The 27,484-nt window shown below is 44.9% G+C and overlaps 1 protein-coding gene across 1 annotated transcript; it reads left to right on the forward strand.

Annotated features, from left to right (window-relative positions):
- Positions 1-4,197: 4,197 nt before the first annotated feature.
- ptchd1 (patched domain containing 1) lies at positions 4,198-23,458 on the forward strand. The gene is made up of 4 exons (XM_080489561.1): positions 4,198-5,300; positions 13,152-13,866; positions 20,639-21,339; positions 21,935-23,458. Exons 1-4 carry the CDS (start codon positions 4,866-4,868, stop codon positions 23,036-23,038), a joined length of 2,955 nt encoding a protein of 984 aa, XP_080345687.1. The 5' UTR covers positions 4,198-4,865; the 3' UTR covers positions 23,039-23,458.
- The last annotated feature ends 4,026 nt before the right edge of the window (positions 23,459-27,484 follow it).

Consider the following 27,484-nt stretch of genomic DNA (forward strand, 5'->3'; position numbering starts at 1 on the left):
GAAGTGAAAGGACAGACTCCTTATTAATGGATGGACTCCACCAAAACAGATGGACCGGGGGGGGGATGGGGGGTGGGGGGGGGGGGGGGGTCTTCTTCCTGGGGATCCACACCATGTCCACGCCGTTCGCTTTAGTTATGGAGGGAAGACGTCAGACAGACGGACAAACATGACGGGGAATGAAAAGCACAGGACAGAAAGAGGTGGAAGCGAGTGTGCGTGCTGGAGTGGACCATCGCAGGATTTTCTCCTCCGTCTTTCACTCCGCGGGGGCAGAAAATAGCTTTTCCAAAAAGGGTTTCAGTCTGGCCACCTTCCTCTTTCACATTATTCTGATTCCTATAAATCATTTAGCGACACTAATTAGTACTTCTGTGATCAGGAAACTGCCCCCCAGCCCGACAGGGTTGTTTCTCCTCCATTTTCTGCTCTGCTCCTCTTCCTCCCCGGGGACTCGCTTACTCATTCATTCCTTCACCACTCATCTCTCTCCAGGCTGCTAATGGGGATTAAAGGGCTAATTGAGGCCTAATTGAATAATGGATTAAAACATGTGCGCAGATGTTGTTCCCTTTGTGTTTTTCCATGTTTTTTTAACGGTTTTTCTTTCCGGGTGGCCGCCGGGTTTCACTGCTGCCGTTTCTGCTGATTAACCCGCAGTCGCTTGTTCACGTCTCCACCCAGCCGCCGTCGGCTGAGTGGCTTAATCAAGACCTTGGAGACGGTGGTTATTATGAGCGAAGCGCTGATGGATGCTCCTCCAGTCGAGTGTTAACTGTGGCCTTTGGAAGGACGAAACTTCTTCATTTGGAATCCTCACTTTTAACTGCCGGAGCCTTTTTCTACCCATAAAACAGCGTCGATGCGGTTCGTCTCATAACGTTGTAATAAAACGCCTGAGAACTGTTGGTCGCTCTTCATATTTCTCCCCTTGTGAATGTTGCTGCTCTTTTCAGGTGAAGCGTCAGGGCGGAGAAACGGACGTGGTTTTTCCAAAATGTTGCCGTGTGAACGCAAAAACACGCGTTCTGACATGAGATGGGGTTTAAAATTTGCAGTTTAAGTGCTTCCCTCGCAACTAATCTGCACAATTAGTAACGTTAGAAAAACTGAGCGTTTTATCCTGGTGACAGAATTCAACATGGCCGCTTTCACGGAGGTGGGCGATTCGCCAGCGGTTGGTCAAACGTCCACTCACTCCGCCTGAAACTAAAATAATTTGAAACGATCATTGTTTTTGCAAGATGTGCTTCTACTTCACTGATTTATATTTTGAGCCTGAATATTTAATTTTCACTCTTTTCTCAGATTTCTTTTTTTAACGATTTATATTAGTTGACTGCACTGAAAAAAAAAAAATCTTCTGGCCTTTTGGGAATTTTATATATTTAGACTTGACTTATTTTATAGATTTTACAAAGTACTTCAAACCTGCTCATTAGTATTGATTATTTTCCACCCAAATTCGACCCGACTGGTGTTTCTGAGCCTCCAGGTCGTTGTTGTTTACTTTAGATCGTTACAGGCGTGTGTGGATGTCTGAGACGCTTCATCTCCGGTAAGGAAACTATTTCAGACACTGTGTGTAACTTCAACAAGGTCTTATTCATCGTTTGATAATAACAGAATAAGAAAACAATGTTTTTGTTGAGTTATTTTGTTTATTCACATTTGCTTATGTTTACATAATCTAACTGAGACTGTGGTCGTTTTCAAGAGAGGATGGAAAACTTGTGTTGCTTTTTGGGCGTCAGTTTACACGACGACGGCGCTCAGAGTCACTGAAAACACAAGTTTTTGAAAATGGCGCCGAAAAGGTGATGATATGATGATAAACAGTTTGACTGCGTCTCCATGGAAACGGGGGTAAACATGCAGTAAGTCTTCTGAAACACTACAACTGCGCACGCTAGTGTAGAGTAACTAGTTCTTCTGCACATGCTCAGTAGAGACAATCAGAACAAAGTTTCCTCCAGAGAGTCATGACTCCCAGTCCAGATTCTCCTGGACTTGGTACTTTTATTTTGACAGCCACCGTAACAACAATCCAACTTGGTGGTCTGTCCACTGGAATGTCCGTGTTCTCCCAGTGTTCATGTTGACAGCGTGTTGTTCGACAGCCCATGTGCATGTGGTTTCAGTAGAAAAAACAACCAACAACACCCACTAGTGGCCCAACATGCTCAGTACATCATTTTCAGCATGTGTCCCTTTGTTATCAAAATGTTACGGTGCAAAAGCAAAACTTTTCTGGAACGATGCGTTTTTACTTGAAACGGGGTCTTAGAGTAGATAAGATATTTATTTATTGCCGTTTGCACAGGTACAATGGAATCTGTTATTCAGAATTGATTTATAAAGGTACAAAAGTATGTAAAAAAAAACTGAGATATACAGTATGAATACTAAGACCTGAACACCCTCCCTCCAACAAGACAATGTACAAGACAATATGATATATAGAAATATAAATTTAACATAAAATGTCCACTAAACCTCTCTAACCTGTACAATGCATAATATAAAGAGTTGATTGCACATAATTATTGCACAGTAAAATAGTTATGAGTCATTGCACACAGCCCATAAAAATATCATCATTATTAATACTGCTAATTACGTTTGTTTAATTAACCGAGAAATTAGTCGTCACACTGTCAAACTGTTTTAAGTTTCACCACGAAAGACATTTATTTAGCTTCAGGTTAATAATTTTGATTGTAACTTTTATTTTTTATCATATATTCAGTGTTTTGTCCCTCCAGGGAAACATAAAGCTTCAGTGGAAGTCCTGTATTCCGTCCTCCACACGTTAACCCTCCTTTGTCCCTGCCATACATGCTTCAGCCACTAGGTGTCAGAACACACATTATCATTACGCTACGAGCACAATAAAACAAAGTTATTAGAAATGCATGAGAAACATTTTATATATTCACCAGTTTTGGAAGAAAAAACTACAAAATCTCTGATTTTCCAGTTTGGCTTTTTCTCTTTTTTTCTCTACATTAGCTGAATGTAAGTTTCTCAGTTATAAAGATTAAAAAGATGTTTTATTGACACTGATACGACTATTTATTCATCTGATGTCATTTCTGATCATCTAGTATATCCCTTTTTATATTACCGTTTGCTTCTTTGTAGTTTGTCATCGTTTTTTGGCCTAAACATGATTAGTCCCTCACTGTATTCTATTAGCGATGCGCCGTCATCCATCAGTTTTATTACCTTCTCGTCCTTGTTTCATCTTTGTGGTGTCCAGTCTGGACTTGGAAATGTCAGTGATCAGTCCTTACAGCCCGAGCTGCACGGGGGATGCTGTAAGACTAAAGTTCGGCTGATTGATGACGACTGTGTCCTTTTGATGTGATGTGGCTGCTTTGCGGTTTAATCAATGTTGTGCAGCGCCGGATGATATTTTTCACTGATGTGCCATTTTCATTTGGGAGGATTGGTGGGGGTTGTTTCTAAACCAGTCTGGATTCTTGGTATCTGGGAAGGAGCCATTAGCAGCCGGAGCAGAGCCGCTTTGGCTATTTGATTTCACACACAGACACACAGAGGAGTGTGATCTTCATCCGTCTGCACTCATTATTATCTCCTCCTCCTCTTCCTCCTCCCTCCCTTTTCCTTTTAATGTCACTGTATCAGACAAGTCCACACCAGAAGCAGATTGGGAGTCAGCAGGTATGTGTGACACAGGGTGTGTGTGTGTGTGTGTGTGTGTGTGTGTGTGTGTGTGTGTGTGTGTGTGTGTGTGTGTGTGTGTGTGTGTGTGTGTGTGTGTGTGTGTGTGTGTGTTTTGGGAAAGGGGGATGGGTAGCATCACCGTTGCCATAGAAACCAGAGCTGGGTAAAAAAAAAGAAAACACAGTAATTTGTCTGGTTTCTATGGCAACGGGCTACACAACAGCACGAAAAAGTGACGCTTCATGCGCAACATGGAAATGCGCACGGTAAGAAAAGTTGCACCTGATGAATGCCAGAGATTAAATCTGCATTTAACAGAAGAATGGCCTATTTATTTTTCAGAGTTTTGTGCGTTTGCGCTACGATTAATACTATTAATACGATTAACAATTCCTCGAAAGGATTCCTGGAAATCTTCTCGCAGTGAGTGGCGTTTGTTTCTCCGCATCGGAGCGCCGGCGGTGCGGCGGAGAGGCGGGGCGGGAGGGCGGTGCAAGCCGAGGAGACGACACACGGGGACGGGGAGAGGAGGAGAGAGAAAGAGAGAGAGTGAGGGCAGAGAAAGCTCAGTTTGAAAGCCGGTAATTGGATAGAGGCGGCGCGAGGAGCAGTGAAGAAGCAACCGGGGCGACACGGAGAGGAGCGGCTCGGGGGACGGTGCGCTTCTATGCCGCAGAGGAGACGGGCACCGGCATCCGCTCCTGGAAGTGCGTGTGCACAGCGCGTCACCTTCTACTGCGACTTCCATCCCTCCCTCCCTCCATCCCTCCATCACTCCCTCCCTCCCTCCCTCCCAGCTCGACCACCAGCAGCTTGTTGCAGGGTGGAGCTGGACGCACGGACTCGCGGCGTCTTAAAAACCTCCTCCGTCACCCGGTGAGCGTCTCCCGCCGCGGCTCTTCTCCGGGGCGCAGTGAGCCGGGAGAAGTACCGGGGAGTACCGGGGAACTGTTCACTCTTCTCAAGTCGCATGAGTCCTCCTCACATCTGTGCTGTTGCGCACGCGGCCGCTCGGCGTGCGGAGGGTGCAGGACGCAGGATGGCACGTGGAAGTCAGGAGGAGAAACGCTTCACGTAGAAGGCGTCGTACCCTCCTTGAGTCGGACCCCCCACCCCCACCCCCCCGGGAGGGGAAGGGGAGCTCCGGAGCCCACCCATGCGTCCCGAAGCCCCCGATGCTCGGCGGTACTCTGGGGCTTTGCGGTCGGTGGGAGAGGCTCGAGGCGCCGCGGCGGCGCCCGCCGCGCGCCGGTACCGGTAGGATGCTGCGCCAGGTGTTGCACGCGGGCCTGAGGACCTCGTTCCACGCGCTGGGCCGGTTCGTGGCGGGCCACCCGGTGTTCTTCGCCTCTACGCCCGTGCTGCTCTCCATCCTGCTGGGCGCGAGCTTCAGCCGCTACCGCGTGGAGGAGGACGTGGAGAGCCTGCTCGCGCCCAAACACAGCCTGGCCAAAATCGAGGGCAACCTGGTGGACAGCCTGTTCCCCGTCAACCGCTCCAAGCACGCGCTCTACTCCGACCTGCAGACCCCGGGCCGCTACGGCCGCGTGATCGTCACCAGCCGGAAGGGCAGCGTGCTGGACCCGGTTCACCTGGACACCGTGCTCAAGGTAGGCGGGCGGGCGGGCGCACGGCGCGTGGCCCGTGACGCATAATAAAAGGAAGAAATGGGTTCTAAAGTGATCAAACACACTTTTAATGGGGAAAAGACTTTTTATAGACATAAAAAACTTACATCGTCTAAGATGCATCTCAAAGATCGACGTCTTTAATCATTATCTGTATGATCACATAAGAACTTTTGAATTGAACTTTTTAATAACCCTTTCACTCTTTCATAAAATTAATCTGTATTGTGCATGAGCAGATGATGCTTAATCTTCAATAATATTATACGTCTCCATATTAAACTCACTTGTTGCTGAGAAATATCACTTTCTCTTTGTATGTGTGCCAATGATGCCAGTTTTGATGCCAAAAAATAAAAGAAAATAGGTAAAAAATTGATCCGACCCACGGTAGGAATTACTTGTAATTTATTTAACTTTTTTTTTAATAAAGAAATTAAAAAATAACATTCAATTAAATCTGTATGATTGTATACGAAGCTTTTGGATTGAAATAACTACTTTTTTTAAAATAACTTTTCATCTCAAATGTATTGTGTATTACCAGATAACAGTGAATTTTCAACATTATTATATTACTGCATATAGTCTCCATATTAAACCCACTTATTTCTGAGAAAACTTTTATCTCCTTGTCACACATCTGTATGTTTGTGTCAATGAGGCCAGTTGTGATCAAACATTTGGATAAAAAACTTGCTCCGACACCCTCTAACAGGTTGGTTGAAGTCGTTCACTCAGGTTAAATGAACAGAAGTTGAAAGTTTAATGTTATTTCGGAGTATTTTCTGTGAACTTGTCACTTTAGAATCAAATTTAAATCAACTGAAAATGAGTAAAAACAACATCTCGGTCAAATAAAGCAAATTAAGAATGAAAATAAACATGAAAACTAAGTAGTACACTTTAAAGACATATAGTTGGACCTATAATCATTCCTGAAACATTTCCTAATATCCAATCCAATCACATATTCCCACATTTAAAATCAAGAATTGAACAAAGTTCTCTCCATCTCAACACAATAAAATATAATGAAAGAGCCAACAAAACACACACGGCATTAAAAATACAATAAAACATCACACGAGTCTAAATCCTGCTTATGAAAGGAATAAAACTGTGATTTAAAAGCCACAGCCTCCTGTGTTGTGTGCTTTCAGAGGCTATGAAAAGAGATTACCTCGACAACTTTACTGGCTTTTTATTTTTTTTATTTTTACATATTCCTGTCGTTAATATCAAACTAAACTTCATCACCGGATACATACATGGAACATTTCTGTGACTAAAAGCTTTTAGCTGAGGTGCAAACACAGAATACGGAGCAACAGGTGGAATCAGATTCATTTAAAAGTGGTTTGTTCTTTCTTTGGTTCATCAAACAGACCGTCTGAGGATAGATAGGACAGCTTCGTTTTTTCAGTGTAGTTTTTATATTCTTTGCTTTTATGACAGATTACAATTTAGATAAAAAATTATTGGACAAAACACAAAGAAAAGCTAAATGTTTACTGTCGCCAAGCAGGAACACTATTTTCACATATTCAACGCAGCTGATGAGAAAAGTCTCCAAGAAGGTAAAATTCTTATCAAACTTCCTGAATTCAACACTTTTTACTGCATTAACAATAACACAGTCATTACACAAACGTGACTCGCCTGAGAAAACAAGCCTGAGGAATCCAAAAAGAACACGAGAACTAACGCTTTGCAACGGTCACGGCAGATCTTTTTGGAACAATTTGGCCTGTTGAGATGAGTTGAAGTGTTTTTCTTGGCTGCAGCATCAGACTCAGTTCTTTGGTCCATAACTTGCTGTGAAGCCCGGTGGTGGAAATGGCTCTGTGTCACCAATCAAATGACAGTTTGAAGACAATGTTGGAAACAAACAGCAGAAGTCTTGTTGAAACATCACAGGGAAAATAAAGACACATTCCATGTGAGAAAACATTCAAAACATCTCGTAGCTGAATGGAAAAGTGGCCTGATGTTATAGAATGTACTACAACAATGAAGAGGATTATTCCTGTTGAAGCCGTGTGACCCTGAAAAGGATAAACGCTTTAGAAGATGGACACATAACTAGCTTCAGGCATCAAGGAGATCGTGACATTTTCCACTGAGAAATATGACATTTATTGCAATTTTTTAAAGGTGTGAATAGAAAAATCGTGTAACATTGCTTCAACCTTCTTTAAAAGACTTCATGTGTGACAACAAGTTACCGGCTGCAGACTTCCTTTAAAGCTGCTCTTCAGCTGCCTCATGTCCGGGACCATTCATACAGCGCGAACATGTGTTTCAGGTGATCCGGTCATTAGTGGCGAGCCCCAGAGCGCTTTCACTCGAGCCACTTCCTGAGGTGGTCAGGTGGTCACATGACCAGGAAAACTCCTCAACTTCTGCATCGGTTATAAAACAGAGATGAAGGGCTTCTTCTTGGAATTCTCCAGGTCTGTAGTAGTTCCTGGTGTGAGGTGTCCGGGGATGCTCTGGTCTTGGTCTTGAGATGCTCTGGTGTTGGTCTTGGGATGCTCTGGTGTTGGTCTTGAGATGCTCTGGTCTTGGTCTTGAGATGCTCTGGTCTTGGTCTTGAGATGCTCTGGTCTTGGTCTTGAGATGCTCTGGTCTTGGTCTTGGGATGCTCTGGTCTTGGTCTTGGGATGCTCTGGTCTTGGTCTTGAGATGCTCTGGTCTTGGTCTTGGGATGCTCTGGTCTTGGTCTTGAGATGCTCTGGTCTTGGTCTTGGGATGCTCTGGTCTTGGTCTTGAGATGCTCTGGTCCTGGTCTGGACTTGGTCTCGGGTTCGTTGGTCTTGACTACAGCACCACTGACAGCAGTAATAGGGAGTTTTTCCTTTCCACAGTCGCAAATAAATCTGCTTGCTCATGTGGATTTGTTGGGTTTTTCTCTAGAAATGACTGTGTTGTATTTGTTGCTGTATAAATAAAGCTGAATTGAATTGAATTGAATTGAATTAATAAACACACACAAACACACATCAGCTTCGGGACTCGGTGAAGCTCCAGTGGGCAAAACGCCAACCAGAAAAATACAGCAATCAAACGGTTGAATACTTGACAATTTAGCCTCCGTTGCCCTTTAAATCGCAGCGTGTACATGAGAGAAAGAAGCCGCGCTTTAAAAACGAACCATTCACAAACACACTTACGGGAAGATAAAGGTCAGCGTGCGTTCGCAGCCAGTCCTCTTCCTCATTCCCAGTGATTGATGGCCAATGAACACAACAACAAGGTGCCGTTTGAAATAACCCCGACAGCATTTCCAATTACGGAGGCGAGGAGTTTAATTACAACGTGGCGTTAGCGGCAGCTCCGAGGCCTCGCCGGCTGCGTCCTCAACGGGAGTTATGAGTATCAGCTCCACACCCATGCAGCAATTAGCTCAACAATTTGATGAAGTTACGAGGGTGTAATCAAAGCTTCAGCACTGTGTGTGTGTGTGTGTGTGCGTGTGTGTCCACAGACCCAGTGAAACCGACCTTACATAACAGCGTGAGCTCTTGCAGAGACGCTGTAACGCTCCCTCTCGCTGTCTCCGCTCCGTGTTCTTACATTTTCCCCTCAAAAAGCTTTCCAGCGTTCCTCTGAGGATCGCTTCCGAGTTGTTGCGTGCAGGAGGCTGCAGCATGTGTCTGAGAGAGCGAGAACAACAGCAAGACACGAGTTCCACTCGCGATACGAGTGAGAACTGTGAGTCACACCCATTGACTGCATTGTGTTATCGGCTTGTATTCGTTAATAAATCAACACACTGGAGTTCTTTCTCTGTAAACGGTTTGTGGAGGAACGTCGGAGCTCTGGGCCCAAGGGCCAATAAACAAAAGGCAATCGGGGCAAAGTGGTAAAACAACTTTAGTGTTCCTTCTAACGTTGAGTACACAAAAATTCATACGTGAAATGTTCCCAGTTACTGTGAAAAACTCCCCGAACGAAAAGTGTAAATTGCTTTTCAGAAAATGGGATTTGATGCTAATTAACTTTAGCGCTCGTAGCCGCTGAAAACGGTGGTACTTTTGGAAAATTCTCCGACCCCGTCTCAATGGGAACGGGGGGGGGGGGGGGGGGGGGGGCATCCTTTCTGAAATGCTGCTGCTGCACATGCGCTCCAAATCAATAAATAGTTCCGTTGCACGAAAGTGACCAGTTGGAAGCCGTGGTTCTTGGTTTGTTTTACGATCTGTCAATCAAACTGTTCATGCTGGTTATCACAATTCAAAGTGCTTCACAGATGATTGACACGGCAGTAAACAGAACAAGTGAAGATAAGAATGATTTAAAAAAAAAAAGCATAAATATGAATTATGTAAAATTTGTAAAATCTCTTTTCAGATGACAAAATGGAAATAAAAGTCATGTAAAGAAAATAAATGAGAAAAACTGTTGAACTGACAGGAAACTGAACATTTTGATTAACCTTGTTTAAAAACCCACAGCAGGATCGCAGTATTTAATATCAGGGGTGTTCTTCTATGTCGATGATATGAGAATTAGAATTAGGACCAGTAAGCAGAAAAAAATGAATTCTCTCATCAGGAAATGGTCAGAATTAGCACCGTTTATATGATTTATTTAAAACATAATACATTGTGCATATCAAGAGCAATTTGAAGCTTTAATCACAATGTTTAAAAACCGTTTTGGCTTTTCAATGAAGTATGATGCACTTCCCTCCATCTCGTACTTTGGAGCTTAGCATTTAGCATGTAGCGGGCCAAAGCTCATTACATTACAATAAACCTTCAAACAAGTTCGGCGAAAGCAGATCTTGTGAGGTAATGAGCAGATGGGGCATAATAAGAGCATTAACAATGTCAAACTAACCTGCACCGTAAGCAGGAGACACTTCTTTGGTTCGGATTCTTATTTGAAGGTTTGTGTTGAATAGTTTTCTGCTGATGTGGAGGAACCATATGTACGTTTGTTTTCTGACTTGGTGTTATTACCATGTTATTACCCCAATGAACATTCAGACAAACCACGCTAGGATAAAGACGCGCTAATGAGATGACTAATATTTGTGGCACCAACTAGCGAAGGGGTGGATGTTGGTCTTTAAAGTTGTTTGAAAAAGATTATTTCAAATAAAATTAACCATCTGGGTGCTTTATGAGGACTCTGCAAATAATTATCCTCCGTCAGTCTCCACCAGGGACGATTTACCCACTGATCTAATCTCTGCATATTTATCCCCGTGTTGTTTACGTGCTGGAGGCTCACTTCCTGCAAACGCAACAGTGCAATTGCATATTACTCCCAAGTGGCCCTACGAGAGGCGTTATACATCATTTCTATAACAGTAATCAGTGTCTGGTAATCCAGGGGAAACGGCAGGTTTAAATTGATTCCCTGCTGGGTTTGGAAATCAGTTTCTTGTATGTAGTTATTCACCAGAATGGATGCTGCTCAGATGTGTGATGCTTAAACTTTACTTCACAGCCAACTTTACTTCAAAACCCCCAAAATCAATTGGCAGCTTTCTTCTTACCTTTTTTTTATCTTTTCCCATCAATAATGACATTCGGAGTATCTGTGCATAGAATGTGCACCATTCTATCAATGGTTAAACCATTGATAGAATCAAATAATTTTATAAGTCAACAAGAATAAAGACATTGTCAAACATATGATGTTGCTGGATTCATTAAATGAAGTAAAAACCAGTTTGAAACAGGTTTGTTCTTCAATGGCATTTATTTATTTATTTATTTATTTTTGACATTTTGTGAACCGAAATGTGTTGGTCCTGCATGGACATCTATTTTTCCTGAAAGGACGATTCAACATAGACCTTGCAGGTCATTTACAGGGGGACAAAAAAACTTATTTATCTTCAATTAAAGTCTACAAATAAAAGCCGTGGGGAGCCAGTTGCATCACGCATGTCAAAAATGGGTTATACTTATGGAAAACATAATATCTATCGCTTTCAAGAAATGGAGAAAAACAGTCATCTTCCATCAAAATGTCAAGTTTGGTGTTGAGCCCAACTCGCATTGGGAAAAAGTCTTAATGGGTCAAATGATGCAAAACTGACTTCGTCCCTACTAATCGTCCCCATACCTGGACTGACGTCCCAGAAGTGAAGACAGTCTGTCCTCTCTGTCCCTGGCTTGTTTCAGGTTAAAAAAGTGTGTTGCTCCAAGCAGCCAATCAGAAATCAAACCCTATATAGTGTCATCGGGGGTTTAGCCAATCCCAATCAAGGTAGGCCCTCCCTTTGACTCCTCCCACAATTAGGCAGCTCTGCTCAGGCACATGGCACCACGAGAGGAAGTGCTTCCTCCTCTTCCCAAGATGGGCATGTGTGGGCGGAGCCAGTCCAGCTCACACAGACACAGCAGATTCTGAATGCAGCTCCTATGATCCAATATTCAAATGAGGAAAATCAAGGGGGAGCTGGATTTGGGGCAATAAAGTTTCTATTTGTTTCTGGAGACTCACAATCGTTCTCTTCGCACTCCGAGGTGGGAGACAGCTTTGTGCTCATTCACCGTAGCAGAATCTGCCGCGTTGCTTTGTAGCCAGCCCCGTGGAGGCGGCCATTATGGTCCTCCTGCCATGGAAATGAAGGAGGGCTGTGAGACTACTATTGTTAATCTGTTGTGTGAGACGCACAAAGACGCTACCCCACACACCTCTCTTCTACAGTCACGCAGGAAAGGAGGCGAGTGAGTCCTTAAGTGCTGCATAAAGAAACTTTTTTATTGTCACTATAAAATATCTGCAGCTGTGGCGTTTCTTTCAAGTGAGAACGGTGAACTTCTGTTGTGTTTTGGTGGTTTGCTCTCATGACGCCACATCGGCAGTCTGAAAACCGACGGTTGTGTTCTAAGCCCCATTTACATGACAACGTTTTCAAGTGAAATTGGAAAACATGTGTAGAGTTTGTGGTGTTCGATTACGACAACGATGCTCAGAGTCACTGGAAACGCACCTTTTTGAAAATGGCTCCCAAATGGAACTTTTAAAAACTGCCCTGTCTGTCTGTAAATGGGGAAAATGCAACATGGTCAGAATAAATGATTCTTCTGCACATGCCCAGTAAATAGACAGCAGCAACAATGGTGGCCTCTAGAGTGTCAAGACCCATAGTCCAGATTATCCTGGGACTTGGTAGTTTTATTTTATTTTAAGTTTATTTTAGTGGAAAGTTATGTGGAATAACAGTCCAACTTGTTTGTCTGTTCATACAAATGTCGGCGCACTCATTGCTAATATTTATAACACATTGTTCTCTGCTTGCCACTCACTCGTGGCCCTGGCATGCTCACTACATAGTTTTCAGCGTTTCTGTGGAAACTGATATCGTTTTCAAAATGTTGCTGTAAATCTTTGCTTTACTCAGACGAAAACACAAAACGGTGTTTTCACTTGAAACATTGAGGGAACACCCTCGAGTGAAAAAGAGGGAAAGATGCGACTTCTGTGTAACGATACTGCACATGGACATGTGGTCATTATAAATAGTAAATCGACAACAGTATCAATATCGGATTAACGAGTGTTTTCTGCTCATTCTTTTGAATTGAACATTAATTCTCCAACAAACTTTACATTTAATGAAGTATTATCTGGAGATATTGAGTGGACCTATACAATGAATAAAGACAATTTAAAAGAGTTCTAATGTTTTATTGTACGCTAAAGAAAACAGCACCAACTAGTGGCCAAACTGCATTGTTTCAATGTAAATGGCGATGGTCGACAAAAGATTATCTGAAGACCAAACTTTTCCTAAATGAAATTAAATGACGCCGTTTCTCGTGGATCGTTGCCTAAAATGCTCTTTCTTGTGCGTCCTCGCAGCTCCACAGGCGGATCTACCAGATGCAGGTGATGGTCCCGGCCACAGGCCTCAACAGCTTCAACTACTCCTTCTCCTACCTCTGTCTCCCCGATGACAAGAACGTCTGCATCATCGACGATATCATTCGCGCAATGGAGGAGATCCAGTCGGCCCGCAGCGCCAACCGCTCCCTGCCCGTCCTGCGGTACCCGATAACGCAGCTGGCGGACGGCCGGCAGGCGTACATCGGCCACCAGCTGGGCGGAGTCACCGGCTGGGGCCCCGGCGGTACGGTACGCGCCCCGGGGATGGGACCCAGGGGCGAAGGCGTCCGTTCTGCCAGGGCGCTGCAGCTCACCTACTACCTCCACGGCCGTGGCGGTCTCATGGACCGGGTGGCCAGCCAATGGGAAAAGGCCTTCTGTGCCGAGCTGCAGCACTTCGCGGCGCTGCACCCGAAGCTGGGGCTCTACCCTTCCACCTCCTCCTCCCTGAGGACAGACTTCCAGTTCTCCTCCGTGCTGGCGCACAGACCCCTGCTGGCCAGCCTGGGGGTGTGCGGGGTGCTGGCCGTCCTCTGCTGCTCGATGAGGGACTGTGTGAGGTCCAAACCCTGGCTGGGTCTGCTGGCGCTGCTGTCAATCACACTCTCAGGCCTCACCGCTGCTGGTATACTCAACCTGACGGGAACCACCTACAACTCCACCTACCTGGGCATCCCTTTCGTCATGCTTGGTAAGTTTACCCAAGAGTGTTACTGAAGAACATTTGTGCATGTTTGACCTCTAAAGTCAGCAAAGTCTATGTAGCAGCCTTTCGTACGTATTGTTGGCAGGTTATTTAGTTTATTGTATTATTTGGACACTTGGTGGCGGTAATTAGCCACAAGCTATAGAGGGCATAGGTGATGGGAAGACGGAGGCACATGGGGAGGTTAGTATGGTTTATCAAATAAACATAACTAAAAACAAAATGAATAGAGCAACTAAACTGCAAGTCAATGGACTGAAAGTTCTGTTCTTGGACCTACGTCAGTTCACTCCTGCTTCACCTCTGATGTAATATTAGTAACTGGGACATTGAAAAAATGTCATTACAGTGTAACAGGGACCAACGTCACGTGGATTTCTACCATTGAGAGCTGAAGAGTCTTCAAAATATGACTAATTCTGGTCATCGACATGAGAGGAATAAATATAAACAAATCTAGCAGTTCAGAGATAGAATTAGAGAGCTGCTGGAGGACAAGTGCTCCAGGTGACGAGGAAAAGCCCAGAAAAGATCTGTTGGTGGAGGAGAAAAGGAGAAAACTCCCATGAAACACAGATTGACTCAGACAAGGGATGCTTATCCATGTTTTTTGGAGAAAAATTATTCAAAATATAACTTTTTAGACACATCCATGCATGCTACTCTCATGTGGACACTGAATGGTATCAAAAGATAGTCACACCTCATGTAAAATCTACATTTTTAAACATTTTGGTGTATCAATTGGTGCACTCAAAGCAGAGGCAGCCATTTTGTCAGTGCTGAGTATTACTATGGTGCATATATGGAAAGTTGTTGGTGCAGAAATAGAAAATAAATGAAGAAATGAGCAGAAGTTTCCAAATATGACAAATTTCGAGACATGAATTGATGCTCCGTTCTGTTTGGAGCAAGTCTTCCTGTAATGCACAGAGAATGTCTCTTTTTAGTAACTTGTGGTATTTGAGGACAGGGAAGTCTTAGCGAGAACCACAAGGAGAAGATAAAAGCTGCAGAGAAATCAAAGAAAAGTGGCAGGTGGGAGCAACAGTGATCGTTGCCATTGCTTTAATGTCACAGACTGCCTGTGCTCACAGTCTGCAGATGCAGAAGCCTCCGGCTGAATGCAGCTTCAAAGAAGACAGGTCATCAAAATGACTGACATGACGGGGGCATGAACTTGACTCGGAGAGTGGGAGGGCGGTGGCACGAGCAACACAGTTCTGGTGCAGGGGCAAAATAAATAAAAAAAAACAAAAGGGTTTTAAAAGGTTTTTATGTTGCTGCTGTTGAACGATAATCTGGATCCAGAAAGTCTGAAACTATTTTACATGTCAGACATTTCTCCTCATATATGGTGGAACTTTTCCCACCGAGCCAGCCTCTTAATCGGCTTTGTCCAGACCGAGTTCACAGGAACTCGGTCGGCTTTTTATAGCCAACAATGGCTGAAGGACGGAGTACTTCCTGACCTTATACTAACCTCAAGTTACATTTTAAGAGAATACATGCATACATTACTACATTCCATACTTGCCTGAAGAGAGGAGTTTATTACAGCCTCATATAAAATCAACAATAATGATAATAATAATATCCAAATTTGGGTATCGGGATCGAATCGGAAGTGAAAAAACATGGATCGGTACGTCCCTACCGTCATGGATGAAAGTGGTTTTAAGTTGCAAAGTGAAAATGGTTCATAGATGGATGTTGTCATTGTTCTGCGACCACAGGAAAAGAGACAGTCAGAAAAATCACAATTGTTGAGTCACTATACGGTGTGACTGCTCCTACGAGCTGCAGCTCCGAAAAACAGAAAAGTTTTGTGACAATCAAAGTGACACCGGCGCTGCACCGAATCAAGTACTTCACAGATCCTCCACGAGATAAAATGTTGGGCCATGTCCATGTTTTCCATCTGCTTCTATACTAAACTGGTCTCCACATGCACATGAATGCATCATCGGCATACGTAGATGACAAACAGGATAACAGTATTTCTTTCTATACTGAGACAAGTTATAGTAGTTATCTCCTTCGACTCAGTGGAGAGAAATACTGCCCAGTCAATCTGAGGCCCCGTTTATCAAACTTTTCAAGTGAAAATGCATCGTTTTGGTTTCAGGAAAGTTTTGGTTTTACTCAGAATGAAGCCGGTTGCAAACGATATGAGACTGTTAAAATCACACATCTGGAGAGTCGGTAATTTGCCTTTCATGCATGTTTTTGGAAGAATTTCCAGAAATGCTCAGGAAGAACATGCAAAGTCCACACAGACGAACCTTTATACTACGAGGCAAAATTCAAACCACAGCGCCGCCAGACCACCTTGTTTAATCACTGAACGTGAAATAAAAAGATGCTTCTGGGTGTAAAATGATCACCTGAGCTCCAGTTACCGTCACACGTGGTTCCATCATTCGACATTTTCATGCACATTCTGTCATTTCATCAAAAATTCATGACCACGTCTAAATAATAGATATGAACACAAACTATAAATAAACTTGAAGCTTTCTTAACTATTTTCTCTTCAATGACAAACCGTCCGGGTAATGAACTACAGTCAAAAGAAACTCAATTTGCATAAAATGTCAACGTCTCCCAGAACAATTCATCCAAATCAGATGCAAGTAGGAAATAGCTGCATTTATGGCATTGCCTCCTCTTCTTAAATCTTTAAGCTTCTGTAAGGATGTGACACAGTTTCACCAGGATTTTACATCAATGTAAATCCCAAAGCATTTAAGTGAGCGTCGGAGTGAGTGAGTGTGGGCTGCAGCAGCCTTCCCACGCAGCAATGTCACCAGTTTCACCTGTTGCTTACAAAAGCCGCAAGACTTCCACTTCTTTTCTCAATCGTCTTAAATCTCATACCAGCAGAAATCAATTGGTGTCAATACGGCCATCTGGAGTACTTCCTGCAGCCTTGACTTGGAGAAAAAACTGCAATAAATCAATTAAACGGCAAAGAAGTTTTTGAAAGAATATTCTTGAGAAACGACGAGGAGACACAGTAACAGGCTGGATGCACATAGAATGGCACTGCAGACAGAGGAAAACCTGCTTCTGTTGGTGTTTTTATTTTATTTTATTTTTTACGGCTTGAGGGCTGCAGCCTCTCCAGATGCAGGGCTCGGCGCCACAAATCCAAATGTCTGAAGTTCTGTGCACTTGCTGATTTGTGAACTTTCTCTGTGTTTATTTGGGAAATGTGTGCTAACGGCAATGACTTCACACTGGGACGTTGAATAATGCTCATTACTATCAGCGCTTAAGGGCGCGTTCACACTTCCATGATTGATCCGGAACGAAGTTCTCTTTGGGGAAAAACCTTTTCATTTGGGCGACGTGAACACGCTCATGAACTCTGAACTGGAGTTAACAAGAGTTCTCTGGAACGCCCCCCCCCTTGCAACAGCGCCCCCAAACCAGCGGCTGGTGTAACTGCAGGACATTTTCCAGGAGGTTTGATCTCTAAAGTGAATTATAAACCAAAGTAAGGTGTGAAGATTGTCGACTCCCCTTCCCTCCTAAGTGAACTTAGTCCTGGACTATCCGAATCCGAAAGGCCCCTAAGAAACAATATATTTTTTGTTGTTGACTTTTTTGGCTATTTTTCTTTTATTTCTATGCGTCTGACAGCTCACATGACTATTTCTTATGGTGATCACACCACTCTGTGCACAGAAGTGGCTTTGTAGAAGCGTACATAAAGTACATTTGAACAGGCTTCATGTTTGATTGAGATCTGGTGAGATTTCAGAGCGATTACCTTTGGAAGAATAACAGAGATTTGTTCATCGTGACAAGAATTACGACGTGAGAATCCCAATGAAATGTGAGATTTCTATATTTATTTGATTGAGCTGTTTGGGAATGACCAAAAGTGAAGAATAAAAAAAGCAATCAGCAGCAGGAACGAGGTGCGGAGACGGTGAAGACGTGTCATAGTTTGTGTATTCAAAAGAGTTTCTTTCATTTCAAAATTAAATTCCATAAATGGGTTTATTTGTCTGGACTGAGACGAGATAAAGGAGGAGGATGAGGAGATTGAGAAAAATGAGGCCGGAAAGAGGCTGTCAGGCTCAGAATAAACTGCAGTGAAGAGAACGTACAAGGAACCAGAGAGCAGCCTCAATGAAATATCCCTTCAAAGTCCGGCCCAGATAAGGATTCTCTGAGCAGAAAACGAAGTTAAACTGCAGTTAGGAGGAGGACGGGCGGGCAGGGAGGAGGCTTTTTCAGAATGCGAGTGGGCAGACAGAAAAAGGTGGGAGGAAGAGCGAGGCGAGAGGGAAGGACGTGGAGGAGTGATTGGATTAAGAACGGGAACGACTTTCTTCATTTCTGTCATTCAGAGTCAGACGCCGTTTCTCGTCCTGCTCGTTAACCTGGAAATGAGGCCGCCAGAGAAACATTTACCTGAGAGGTCGCGGGAAATGGCTCGTTCCGTGAACTCGCCAGGTGTGTGATTGTGTGGAAGTGTGTCGATGTTGAAGGAGAATTCGGCTGTGATGAGAGATGATGATTGGAGTCATGCGATCGCAGCAGTGTGTATTGTTGTATTGCGAGTACCCTGCAGCTATTCTGAGATGTGCTGTTTTTCCAGATCATTTCTTTTCCAGTTTGACTAAAAGTACACACCGAAATCCGCCTCCCGGGGCTCCATCAGGGACTGCTTACCCACTGACCTATTCTCTCACTATATTCATCCGCACGCACACCGTGCTGTTTACATGCCCGCGGCTGGAAATTCAACAGGGTAATGGCAAATTACTCCGGGGACCATTAAGAGCCCAGTTATACGTCATTTCCAGAACAGTAATCAGCGTCTTGCTCGCCTGTTGGCCCACCGGGTTTAAATTGATTCCTCGTCAGATCTAAACATCAGCGCTGTCTAAATGCAATTAATAATCAGAAGGACTGTGGAATGTGTGTGTGCTCCAGAAATGGAACAAAGGTAGTAGGACTCAACTGGTGTATCTCGTGTATCTGATGGTCAGGATCGTGAAATTAAAGCCCCGTTTGCACTACGTTCCCTGTGAAAAGGTATCGTTTTCCCGTTATGCATTTACACTGCAACGTTTTGAAAATGATCTCTGTATAATACGCTGTAAACATTAACAATGTTCATGTTAATGTTTATAGCATTAACATGGTTAATGTTGATGTTAACATGAATGTGACGATTTAAGTGATAATTATACTCAATATCATTTATTTTGGTGAAGTTTCTGAATAGCTCAGTTGTAAAGTACATCAACAGGCTCATCTGAGAAACTTTGCATTCTTTAAGTATAAAGAAACGTTACCTATAAAGAAAAGGTCTGGGTTTTGAAGTGCAGACTCTCTCTGCTTTAGCCAATGAAGCAGACTGACAGCTTTTACTATTTGAAATCCATTTGATGACATAACAGCCGTGTCAAGGTCTCCGAGTGTTTTTTACCAAAGAAAACATCATCTCCTCTTTTCATCATTTTTCATGGCCCAAATGTCGTCTACACACACACACACACACACACACACACACACACACACACACACACACACACACACACACACACACACACACACACACACACACACACACACACACACACACACACACACACACACACACACACACACACACACACACACACCTCGAGTGTTGGTAAGTTGTGCCTGTGCCGAGGTGCTAAGTGTTTTCACCACCGTGAGGTCAGTGGGTGTGGGGTGGGGTGTCGGTGGGTGGGGGGTACATGTGATGTTGGCGACTCAGTGATACCATGGCAACCACTGAGGGGGTAAAAAAAACAACAACCATCTGCTGCACATATATAAACATGTATGTGCATGCACTATCGGATGGAGGTGACGGGCTCAGTGGCTTGACGCAGCATGACTGTGCACATTATGCACGATGACGCTTCACATGTGAACTATTTAGGATGTTTGATGAAGCAAACTGCTGAAACCGTCATGAAACGTTGACTTACTACCGCTATCGCGTACAAAAACGTACATACCGTACATACCGTACCTTCAAAGAGGTTAGTCTGTTTGGAAGGTTTTTTTTTTTTTGTCCCTATGGTTTGGATAGCACATTTCTTTATCACAGCCTGGAGAGGAGCTGTGTGTTCTCATGCTGCAGCAGCAGTTGCTGTGGTGTAGTTGCTCCACCAGAGCTGTTAAAGAGATGTGAGAGGGAAAAAAACACACGCAAAAAAACTGGCTTTTCATGGTGTCTTCCATCTGCCAATCGAAACAGCTCCACTTCAAACAGGATCGAGGTGTGAGATTATGCAGAGTGGGACAGTCCACAAGCCAGGTACAGGCTCTTCTGCAACATCATGATTCATCGAGTTGCGTACACAGAGGCAACATAGGGGGGGCGAGGAAACGGGGGGAGTCTTGTGCTGTGACTTTAAAGCTGTCGCAGTTTAAGGTTGCATTATTGGACTTCTCTCGGCTGGTTGTGTTTGCACTGTACACTGGCTCTTTTGTGTTTTCCATCGACTTGTGAGGTAAAGCGAATGGCTCTGAAATGTAACAAGGGAGGAAGGAAAGCATACTTTATCGATCGTCTTGGGGAAATCGCTTCTCTGCATTTAATCCATCCTATTCTTTGTTAAACTTGACCGTATGTGTGAGGAACGGTGGGCTGCCATGCAGTAAAAGGAACACATTTATAGGTGTAACAAACAAAACTGAAGAAATAAACTTGCATGAAGATCCATTTTAACCGACTCTCACCCCGTTTGTGTCCCAGGTCACGGACTCTTCGGCTCCTTCGAGATGCTCTCGTCCTGGAGGCGAACACGTGAGGACCAGCACGTGAAGGAGCGCGTGGCGAGCGTCTTCGAGGACGTCATGCTGCGCTTCTCCGGCTCCACCATGCTCCACCTGATGACCCTGGGCCTGGCCGCCTCGCCGCTCACCAACATGGAGGCGGTGCGGCTCTTCTGCCGCACCGCCGCGCTGGCCGTCACCATCAGCTACGTCTACATGCTGTCCTTCTACAGCTCCTGTCTGGTGTTCACGGGCTACCTGGAAACCGGATACAGACACGGCTGCTTCTGCCGCCGGGTCCCCAAACCGGATCGGCTGGACTCCAAGCCGGCCTGGTACCGGTGTCTGATGTACACTCGCTACCAGGACGAGGCCCAAACCGCCAACCCGCCGCACGGGGTGGGTCACACTCACGCTCACACTAACGCGCCAGAGCCGAGCCTGACTCACGTGCACACGGAGGATAACCCGGACGTCCATGGACACGTCGCGAACTCCACGCACTCGCATCCGCACACACACTCCACAGCAAGCATGGACCCTCATCCTCTGGACTCGCACCTTCTGCTGGGTTGCGTGCGGCGTTGCTATGGAGACTGGATCACCAACACCTACGTGAAGCCTTTTGTGGTCCTGCTCTATCTGGTTTACATCTCCTTTGGACTGATGGGCTTCCTGCAGGTAAGAGACAAGTACACATCCACACGTGAACAGTCTGAGAGAAACAGGCACCGACGCCTCAAGCAGTATAAACTGTATTTATACTTCCACTTGAAGGCATTTGGCCTTCCAGCCATCAGAGAGCACCACTTCTAGTCAACTCGTTCTGGCCAAATGCCGAAAAGAGTTGATGGAAGTTGCTTTAGTGAAGAAAAAAAGGAGGTCAAGAATAACTACGAGAGTGACAACAGGAGGTCACACTGTGAAGCCTTAAACCCTTCAGAGACGTTTGTCCTTTGTTATCAAAGCTCAATACTGCCCCCAATGGCGGAGTTAGCAGTGTGCTAACAGGCGGCTAACGGCACCTTCCGTGCTGGAGCCCTGACTGACGGCTCACCGCGGCGCTCCGGTCTGTCCACAATGGAGTAAACGGAGCTGTTCCATCATACATACATACAAACTAATAAATACAGGTGGACAAAAATATAAACTTCGCCCCAACATACGGTAATTAGGTGAACTGGAACGGTCTTCGTTTTCCACTTATTCAAGTGGCTTCATGTATTTTTATTTTTTTATCCTGTTAATGACACGTGAACTCTTCTGTTCTCTACAGGTGACCCAGGGTTCAGACCCCAGTGCATTGGTTGCCATGGATACAGCAACAGTATTGTACACTCGTGCCCAGCAGCGTTACTTCAGCTCGTACTCTCCGGTCATCGGGTTCTACATCTACGAGAGCGCCCCCTACTGGAACGCCTCAGTGCAGCGGGACCTGCTGGAGTACGCCAAAGGCTTCCAGAGGATCAGCTGGCTGGAGGCGTACCTGAACTACCTGGCGGACCGCAACCAGTCCACCAGCCAGCCGCGGGAGAACTTCACCCGCACGCTGCGCCACTCTTTCCTCCGCGAGCCGCAGTTCGCACACTTTGCCGACGACATCATCTTCGCAGAGCGCGGGCAGGGCGAGGAGCCCGACGTGGCGGCGTCGCGCATCTTCCTGGTTGCCAAGACGACGGAGAACAAGCGGGAGGAGATGTCAGTGCTGCTGGACACGCTGCGGCGCCTGTCCCTGACCTCGCGCGTCCGCTTCCTCATCTTCAACCCTTCCTTCGTCTACCTGGACCGCTACGCGGCGGCGGTCAGCTCCCCGCTCAGACACTCGCTGCTGGCGGTGCTCTTCCTCCTGGGCCTGTCCTCTCTGGCGGTGGTGGAGCCGCTGGTCTCCGTGTGGCTGGGCCTCACCCTGCTCTCGGTGCAGTTCGGCGTGCTGGGATTCATGACCCTGTGGGGCGTGGAGCTGGACTGCATGTCCGTGCTGTGTCTGATCTCGGCTCTGGGGCACTCGGCGGACTGCAGCAGCCCGCTCCTGTGCGGCTTCGCCTCGGGCCGGGGCGAGAGCAGGACTCGCTGGGTGAGAGTGGCGCTGGAGCGACACGGCGTCCCCTCTTTGCAGACGCTCATCTGCTACAGCGCCGCCCTGGTGCCCGTCGGCTCCGTGCGCTCCAACCTCACTCGCACGCTGTTCCGCTGCCTCACCCTCACAGCCGGCTGCTCGGCCCTGCACACGCTTGCCTTTCTGCCCACCCTCCTCACCTTCCTGCCCCCCTCCAAGACCCGGGGCCACCGGCCCGGGGGAGGGGACGGCCAGAGACAGGAAGTGGAGTGCGTTGAAATGAACGACAGCACCAGAGTGGTCGACCAGATCACCACCGTTTGAGAATCAGGACGATTGATGTCGTAGTCAAGCTGCTTCTGGGCGTCTGAGAAGGGGGAAGGAAGAAAGACAGACGTGCAAATGACAAGTAGCAGAGAGTTAAATCGTTTGGAAAGACGACGGAAATTCCAAGGAATCTCATCTTTATGTTCACTTGCTTCTTGTTAGTGCTGTTTGGCATTAGAATGATTTATTTATATTTTTTTCACCTGAACTAGTCCCTCGTCAGTTGAGGATCAGCCCTTCTAGGATGTTATCACAGAGAAAGTGCCACACTCTTCACAAAACCTGCTTCAGCCTCCCTGCTGTCTGTTCGCCATATCAAGTTGCACAAAACACAACTACAGAGACATGAGGCAATCATCTGTATGACTCGAGTATTTCTACTTTAATGCTGGACTAATAAAAAAGTAAGGAAACACGACTGCAGCGTTTGTCCTTTGTCGTTCCGGATGGTGTTGACGGGAGGAGAAAGACGTACTGAACAAAACCTTTTCACTCAAATTCATAACTAATAGTCAGCTAACTTTCCTTTTCAGGGGATTTTGGTTCGTTCAGTCTGTATTGTTAGTTGTGGAAACTCTTCCCAGGCTGCTCATTGGGAAGGTGAGTGCATGGGTTGAAAAACATGCATTATCAGTTCTTTGTGACTCTGAATTGTGTGTCTGTATATTTGTATTTTGACTGATCCTGTATCCTGCCTTCACAGTCAGCTGGCGTCACTTCCAGGTTCCTCATGACCCTAACTTGGATAAAAGTGAGTAAAGAAGATAAACGTCTGGCTGTATTGTGTCTAAAACCTCAAATTAAGTCCTTTTTAAACATTGTGGATACGGGAACACACATGCAGTTCAACTGCAGCTGTTCTGGACCATTTCGGTATTTCTGCTGGAGGTGTGGGATTTTGGGGTGTTTTCTTTGGGTTGTTTGATTCCCTCCCATAATCCCATAATCCAAAGATATGCGTCTTTTATTGATGAGCCTGTAGTTCTGTGGTTCCTCTTCTGTTCCCTGTCCAGCGTGTACTGGAGAACATCACGTGACCGTGTCACACTGCCGTCACAATACAATATGTGATGAATACAAACACTTCGGTAGATGATGTGACTGTCTCTGTGCTGAGATCGGTTCTATCTGGTTCTCTTGCTTCTTAATTGACACCAGGTCTGACTGAGCCCTTTCTTTTGGTGTGTTTGTGGATCAGCATCTAATGCAGTAGAGGTTCATGCTCTGTTGCCATACAGAGCATGAACACTCGTTAAAACCCAATTATGTTGATATTTCAATTATAATACATTTGCGATATATCGTGTAGCTCTACTTTTCTCCAGTTTACACCTTGAACCGCCTCCCAGCGATATGAGCTCGCATGAAGTAGGTATAGAAGATGGATATTACACTTTGTCTTTAAATTCAAAGTGTAATACTGAGAAGGTGAACCTATAAGGTTCCGTTTACACTTTTTCAAGTTAAAACGGTAAACTAGAAAAATGCTGAATCTCAGAAATAGAGAACAGACTAAATGTTAGTAACTTCTCCCTCAATTAAATGACGATTAAAGCAGTTTGATTAGTGTAAAAAGAAAGAAAGTCGACATCCAGCTTTGAGCGTTCAATTTCAACAAGATCCGCTCGACTTCCTGAAGCTTTTATTTTCACACAGTTCAGTCGAAGCACTATTTCTAGTTCCTGTCTGACTCCTACAGAAGATTTTTTAATTTTCTCCCATTTCTAAATCTTGTTGCTGCTTCTTTCTCTCTGGGATGGAGGCGATAATGACTTTTCACTCTCACAATGGTTCGGGAGCCGCTCCGTTCGTCAGTTCTCGTGTTCCCGCTGCTCTTCTGATCCGTCCCTCACGTTAAACCGAAGTATTGTTCTCTCAGCCTCCTGGAGGGAACGCTCGCCTCTTTCTTTTTCTTTCCCTCCTGAATTCGTCTTTGTGGTTGCAGGTCTGCGTGTGGGAGTGCTCGCCATTGTTAATCTCCGCTCCGCTCCGACAATGGCCTGAATGAGAGGTATTGTGAACGCTTTCGGTAAGACAAGGGTGCCGGCTTCCCACCCAGGAAACGCTGCCAAACGGCTTCTTCTAGGAGCTCATGACGGGATCACCAAACCCTGACTGTCATCTTTTGTAAACCTTCACAATCACAGGACTGAATGCGCTTCTTTCTAAATGGGAGCGACAGGAATACAGGAAAATGGGAAGATTTTTGGGAGGGGGGGGCGGAAATCCAATAGTTTCTCTCTTCTGGTCTTTGGAAAGTGTGAATAAGAATCAAATAGTAATCAAACTAAACTGGATTCCTCTCTAGAACCAAGAGCTCATTGGCTCACGCGCATGCTTGACCCCCCCCCAGACTACAAAGTAGGTGTCGTTGGCTGCCAGAAACCACCAACACCTCCTACGCTGGATTGCGCCTCCGCTGCTGCTGCTGTTCGGTTTTCATAATCAAAACCAGCCGGTGTGGGAGCGGCGGCGGGTTCCATTTAATGGGCTGCAGCCACACATTACGTCCCAGATTAAGCATGCTGAGACGAAGCACAACGTGATATCCAGATATCGACTGTCAGCGCGACGAATCCAAGGTCGCTTTGTCAGTTTGAATCAGATTTGATTTCTCAAAGAGCTGAAACATATTGTTACCGTTCAGTGTGACTTACACCTCCCGGGGATCTTATTATCTCTGAATAATTGGCCTTAAATCAGCTTTGAAATGAGAGAAAGTATTAAGTAATGGTGTTTTATCTGCTCATAGAGGCTAAAATGTCAGCAACGATGGCTGAAAAGGGATCAGCTGTGTTAGTATCTATAAATAGAGCAAACCCACAGAGTAACGTATAGTAATTAGTCGGCATGCAGAGCTGGAGACGCTGCCAGATGTATGTGGGCAGGAGCATGGAGGATGTGGAGGGACACATTCAGCTGCAACCCTGAGCCACGATCCCTGTCATGTGGTTCAACTTTACATCACTAAGAGGTGCAAAGTGGAGAAAACGGGGAGGTTTTATGTGACGATACTCAGAAACATTCCAATGAAAGAAGACCGAGCTGCTGCGAAAAGAAAAGGTTCTCATTTCACAAAACAATAAAGAGGGAAATCTTGTTTTGGTCTCATAAAGAATGAGGTGTAATTTTGCAGTCTGAGTTTCAAGGATGGCCCGAGTCAGCACTTATGGAGCCTCGTCTTTATTTTGTGACTCCACCAGATGGCGCTCTTGGTTTTACGATAGAGGCTGAAAGACTGGCAAGGACGTGCACGTTCAAACATTTGTTGAGCAGACAGCACCCTCTAGTGGCTTCAGAAAATAACTTAACTTAAGACTTGACTCTTAAGGTTTAAGGACCGTCACAACAAATAAATCCTCCACGTAACACACATTACTCTCCTCTTTATGCATAATTCAAAAGGAGGAAAATTAAAAAGGTACATCAATAATAGAAAAACCTGAAAGCTTTATGACTTATGGATGTAATGAAATGTCATTGCCACACATTTCTATGTGAATATAAATTATGAAAAGTTATTTTAGTTGTTAATGAAGCATTATATAAATGCCAAACAACATGTGGCTCTGCAGCCATTCTGAAGCTTTTATAAATTGTGTTAATATTCTTTTTTTTAAATCTTGTTTTTATTTTTTGTTTTTAACACAGGCTCACGCTCAAAATGTCGTAGTTTAAAAGAATAAATAAATAAAAAAATAAAAAAATAAGGCAAAAAAGTTGATATGTCTAAAATTAGTAAGCATAGCACTAAAAAATATGAAATGAATGATAATGGCATAAATTGTTAAAACCCACAAGAAAATGTTTAAAGAAAAAAAATAACCATTCCAAATGGCTAAAATTGTTTAAAATAACGAAAAAGGATAAACAAGTCTAAAATAAGCAAAACTGCATCAAAGTCTAATGTGTTCAAATTCCTTAACTGCTCAAAGGGTTAAAAAAGGAAGAAAAACGTGCAAATATTGTGAAATACCCTTCAAAAAAAAAAGTAATGTAATATAATGTTTAGCGTAATAAATTGCACTATTGACACGTCGATGCAGCGTGGGACAGACTGCGTTATTGTTATTTTAAATTGAAACTGGTGAACCTTTTTCTGTGGAAAGTGACTAAAAAGGATGTAAGAAGCTTGCTGGTGGTGATTTGTGACTCGGGGGAGCTTCGATTGTGCAGCGACACCGGATGACATCAGGTAACCTGCTGCAGCTCCGCTCCACTGACGCCTGACGCTGTTCTCCTTCAATACAAACCAACAAAGGCTGACGACACTGGAGCCACAGTGGAACAAAGAGAAGAGTCAGTGTTGTCTTTACTGCCCTCTGGTGGCCACCTCGTGGCACACACTTCCATCAGCTCAGCGTTCACAGCCCAGCTGAATGGGAAGGTTTCACGTTCTGAGACTGTGAGGGAGCTCACACAGGAAGAACTGCAAAATGGAAA

Source organism: Lipophrys pholis (genome assembly GCF_963383615.2).
Source record: "Lipophrys pholis genome assembly, chromosome: 20".
Lineage (NCBI taxonomy): Eukaryota > Metazoa > Chordata > Actinopteri > Blenniiformes > Blenniidae > Lipophrys > Lipophrys pholis.

Coding starts and splice junctions, on each gene's coding strand:
- ptchd1 (XM_080489561.1), top strand. CDS start 4,866: ATGCTCGGCGGTACTCTGGGGCTTTGCGGTCGGTGGGAGAGGCTCGAG. Junction 5,301..13,151: donor ACCTGGACACCGTGCTCAAG/GTAGGCGGGCGG, acceptor GCGTCCTCGCAG/CTCCACAGGCGGATCTACCA. Junction 21,340..21,934: donor GACTGATGGGCTTCCTGCAG/GTAAGAGACAAG, acceptor TGTTCTCTACAG/GTGACCCAGGGTTCAGACCC.